Source organism: Montipora capricornis, chromosome 14, assembly GCF_036669925.1.
Source record: "Montipora capricornis isolate CH-2021 chromosome 14, ASM3666992v2, whole genome shotgun sequence".
NCBI lineage: Eukaryota > Metazoa > Cnidaria > Anthozoa > Scleractinia > Acroporidae > Montipora > Montipora capricornis.
Genome location: NC_090896.1, coordinates 11,535,305 through 11,540,304, shown reverse-complemented (window position 1 = coordinate 11,540,304; position 5,000 = coordinate 11,535,305). Strand labels below are relative to the sequence as shown.

The window sequence follows — 5,000 nt, the reverse complement described above, 5'->3', positions numbered from 1 at the left end:
GTGGAAAACTTAATTCGGAATTGCCCGAGGACGAAGCACTTTAATCCGGTTTCCTCCAGATAGCTATCACGGCATTGCTTCAATGCATGAAGGCTCGGAATGTAGCGTTGAATGTTGCTTTCGTTTTCCTTTCGTGTCGATGTTTTCTCTAGCCTTCACATCATTGCCCTTGTCTGGATAACCTTTCATATAGAAAATGAGCTTCTCGCAAGTATTACGACGGTAACCACCGGCAAAATGATTAGAGTAAATTTTAGTGCTCTTGTTGGCCTTGAAGTTTGTTCTTTGAAGCTGTTTCTCCCAAGCCGTCATTTCTTTGTTGGTTCGATAAGAGTAAAGCCTCAAGACAGTTCGAGTTTGATCTGTCGCTCTGAATATCGACGGTCATTGTCGCACCACCTATGACTACTTCTTAAACTCGAACGATTTATATTTCTTGAAATCCTATAAATACCTCTTATTGAACGTTTCTTATCTAGCAATTTTAACTCGAGCTTAAATCCTACAAATACTTTGTTACTATATGTTTCCAATCGCGTATTTTAACTCGACCAGCGCAATCGACTGGTTTGTTTGCCCTCTGGCGATCCCGGAAGTCTTTGCAAATATATAGGAAAAACGAAGGGGCCTGGGGACCGGCAACTCATTCATTGTACGCTTTGAAAATAATCTTACCTTTTCAGCGATTTTAACCTTTGAAATTCCATCAAATGCACCACAATCCTTTTCTTTATCCTTCCCGAAGCGTGTAGTGTAATTTTTTGGCCAAAAAACGTTAGTAAAACCGCTCCGAAATCGGTTGAAAAGTTGAAAATTTCGCCTCCGCTCGGGCTCAAATTGCCTGAATTAGAATGTCCGTCATGTAGAGGTCATGAAAGCAAGAAAGCCAAAATTCAAAGGGAAACTGGAACTATTTCGCGTCAGTAAACACGCCAAATTTCCGCGCGATCGGTGAAAATAGCGGCTTTCTACTAATCCTACAAAAATGATTCATGAGTGTGCGATTTCCATAGAGAACTAGGAAAAAGAGTATGTGTGTCGTCATTGGTCCACTGGGACAACATAGATCGAATCATTATATTATTTAGGAGATATCATAGTCCACTTGAACTTTTATTTGGTCCACTAGGACTTTGGGTGGCGTGTTTTTTCATTGTGTATTATCTTGTCCCCTTTTTATTTTTGCTTTTACAAGGAACACAGGCCTGTCATCTTTTGCGCCTCACTTCAGGGATCCGGAGCTTAGTCGTTTCACCAGCTGTGCACCATTGCGTTGTTTAGGAGCAAGAGCTGATTCTAGCACCGAACGCTATTCTAGAACTTTTGAGAAATTTAGACTTTGGGCTGCTGGTTACAAAGAAATCCAATGCTCTTCCCTCTGATTACTTATCTGTTGCCACCTATCTAGAGTCATTAATTCAAAGCAATTCCTCTTTTTCGGCTATAGAAGCCGCTTTTATGGCATTCGCTGGACTCATAATCTCAGTCTATGGATTTTATAATCCTTGCCAATCTATTCTTGATAAAGGCGTTTTGGAATCAGCTCAAAGAAGCCTCTCTAAACCAGTAGTGAAAAAAGAGCCTGCCACTCTTGATATGATTTTGGCAATTTGTGAGAAGTTTGCTTGTGTTAACGCCAATTTGTCTGATTTAGGTGTTGCTGCTATTTGTGTTACAGCTTATGCTGGTTTTTCGCGAGCTATACCTTAAAGGCCCACCTACTGCTTTTCGACCGTTTGTTTTTGTTATGTTCGCGTTGCTTATAATAGCGATCTGATTGGATGAATTTCAGCTTTGGCAGGATTTATATATATATGAAAATTGTTCCACGGCTCACAATGCTTGTCGGTTGAAGGTAGGCCTTTAAGAAGCACCGTCATTTCTTATTCACGAGCTCGGGAGGTAGTTTTTGATATTTTTTTCCCAACTGGTTCCCCCGGCTAAATTGTTTGACCTCCACAGTCTTAGGTCTGGTGGTACCACTGCTGCCGCAAACGCCGGGTTTTCTGATAGGCTGTTCAAGCGTCATGGCCGGTGGCGTTCAGACAAAGCCAAGGACAATCTCGATGCTTTACTATCAGTTTCCGAAAATTGATATTACAATTGTTATTACGGTTAGTAAGTTTTTATGGACAATACATTTGAAGCGTTGGCAAATGATACCTACGAAATTGCGGATCATTGAATCCTAGTAATCCTAAAGCCGGCGATTTGTGGTTAGTCTAGAGGTCTCCTTGTTTGACTCCAGGATATATTTTTCTTTTTGCGGTAAGTCTCTTTGAACAACCTTCACATTACATTAGATTTCTCTTTCTTATCATCGACAAATGGAATTATAGCTGGCAATAAACGAGATGCTGATTTTTGTCTGCGTCTGATAATGTTTAGTATGAAAATGCTTTGTTCTCGTTTCACTGCAGAGAACAAATGTATTTTCTTACGTTATGGAATGTACGCTATTGTAGTTCGGGTGTTTCGGTATTCACACTTAAGTGTGTATAGTCTGGTAGTACGCATGACTATTTGTACTAGTCAGGTATACATAGACATTTCTCGCAGTTCAAAGTCACTCGACGGCATCTCCCGCTACCTCTCTGTAAAATTTCCTTTGTGATATTCGTACTTGTACGCCAATGCAATATAATCATTGCCGACTACTAAGGGTGTCAGGATGATGTTCGCTCATTCGAGAACTATTGATATGTGCATTATATAATTAACTTTTGTTGTAAGCTTTTTTACGTTGAGCTATATCTTCTTGCCTGCAGAAATTAATGTTCAGAATACTTTTCATTTTATATTTGGTATTTGTAAATATATGTAAAGGTGGCTTTTGCTTTGTTTATAGTGGAAGTGCACTTAGCTATCAAGCTAGTTTACAGGCACTCCACCTTTAACAATGTGAAAGAAACAATTAGCAGGAGGCAACCAGTTGGCTATTTAATAAAGCGTGGTAGAATTAAATCCGGGATAACCGGAAACAAATCCAAACCAGACGTTAGAACGGGATTTGAACCCGGGGCAATCGCATGCAAACCCAACGCCCTAACCACTGGACCACGCTGCCTCCTTAAATTTACAGTATAGCTTTGCAATCTCCGATCCAAGAAACCATTGGATTCAAACGAAATCGTAGACTCTATCTCTCACTCCGGGTCTTGGGGCAAAGATGTGCCAATTTCCTTGCTTGCGCCATTGCAAACATTAGTTTATTTTCCACTCCGAAGGTCAAATGGCAGAAAGATAATTCGAGCACTGGCATGCAGTACACGAAAGGCTATAAGTTAAGATTTCCTACAAATAAGAGAAGATTAGCCGACGTCTACGGAAACAGACTTCAGTTTTTGTAACATCTAAAAACAACTTTACTGAAATTAACATATCCCAAGGGCTAGACTAAGCAAATTCTTCTTTGTCTTCATACCTTGTCTTGGTGTAATTGAGGCGTGGTGTGATTTGCTCCAAAATAAACTTTCAATTGAAATGGATTTTTCATTCATTTACAGCTCCCTTATTCTTTTATTAATCATTCCATTAGAATAGCCACAAAAATAACAACAAACAAAAATTCCTCACGAGAACTATCTCACTTCCTATATGATGAAAATATCACTTTTAGTTGGTATTCTTATAAGATTTTTATTTGACAAAAAGTAAGAATAAACGTCAAATTCTCTCATAGTCTCTATATCAACAAAATGAACACTGCTTAAAATAATTATCAGTGTTGTCTGATATACCTTTTTACTTATGATGTGCAAGCATAGAAAGCATTTCAAAAGAAGTGTCATACACTTGTAGTCATCTATCTCACTCAGCATTTCTTGATTATATTAATAAAAGAGGTACTTACAGGGTTGAGAGCTGGGTATTCCTATCAAAGACACCTTCAGGCAGTTTCTTTAGATTGTTGGAGTCCAGGTACCTATCAACAAACCAGAAACGGCTTCTTGTGTTTCGTGGTTGGCAAGTTTCAGTATCAAGAGAAATGTGACGTCAATGTTTGTGAACAGAAAAATCGCGATTGTTTCGCTGATAATGTATGATTACACTGTAAATCATGTAGAGAAATCGAAGTATTGCGCCAAGCGATGTGCATTTTGAAGTTTGTACTCTTTGGAAGTGTGGTAGAAGAACACTTTTCCAAAGACAAATGGATGATTAAATCATAACTGGAATTACTGAATATAAGTACACAGCATAAATTGGAAACGAATTCTCTGTCACTTGAAAGAGTACAAGGCTACCTCTAGCAATGAGCAGTTACAGGAAGCAAAGAACAATACAAGGCACTTTTTAACATCTTTTGGCAAATAATTAGACGAAACACCCTGGCTTCCTATAGAAACAAAATACATTTCCCGTTACCACTTTACTAGTGGGTATATCGAGAAATCTAAAGTGGTCATCCAGAGGTGGGCAACATAAGATTTTGTCGATGAAATGATATATGAATTCGATCATATATGAACTGCGGATATGAAATCAAGTGAAGCTATGATCTTCGGAGTTGTGAACGCAATTTTTGCAATTGCTTAGAGAAGCCTGAAAAATTCAGGACTTCAACGGGATTTGAACCCGTGACCTCGCGATACCGGTGCGACGCTCTAACCAACTGAGCAACGAAACCACTGACGTTGGGAGCTGGTCATTTGTGGGTTGTAATGTTCCCGTGAGGAATGAATCAACGATGAAATGATATATGAATTGGATCATATGTGAACGGCGGATATCATTTCGTTGTTGATTCATTCCTCACGGGAACATTAGAACCCACAAATGACCAGCTTCCAACGTCAGTGGTTTCGTAGCTCAGTTAAATAGAGCGTCGCACCGGTATCGCGAGGTCACGGGTTCAAATCCCGTTGAAGTCCTGCAATTTTCAGGCTTCTCTACGCAATTGCAAAAATTGCGCTCAAAACCGCGAAGATCATAGCTTCAGTTGATAAGATTTTATGTAAGCGCCCTTCTGAAGTTGTCAGATTTGTGTTCTTTGTCAT

The 5,000-nt window shown here is 39.4% G+C and overlaps 1 protein-coding gene across 1 annotated transcript in view; it reads right to left on the bottom strand.

Annotated features, from left to right (window-relative positions):
• LOC138031377 (leucine-rich repeat-containing protein 15-like) overlaps positions 1-5,000 on the bottom strand; it is a 112,228-nt gene that overhangs the window by 62,296 nt on the left and 44,932 nt on the right. Inside the window, exon 7 of the mRNA XM_068879081.1 lies at positions 3,854-3,925. Within this exon, the coding sequence (XP_068735182.1) occupies positions 3,854-3,925 (72 nt within the window). The remainder of the gene's footprint in view (positions 1-3,853; positions 3,926-5,000) is intronic.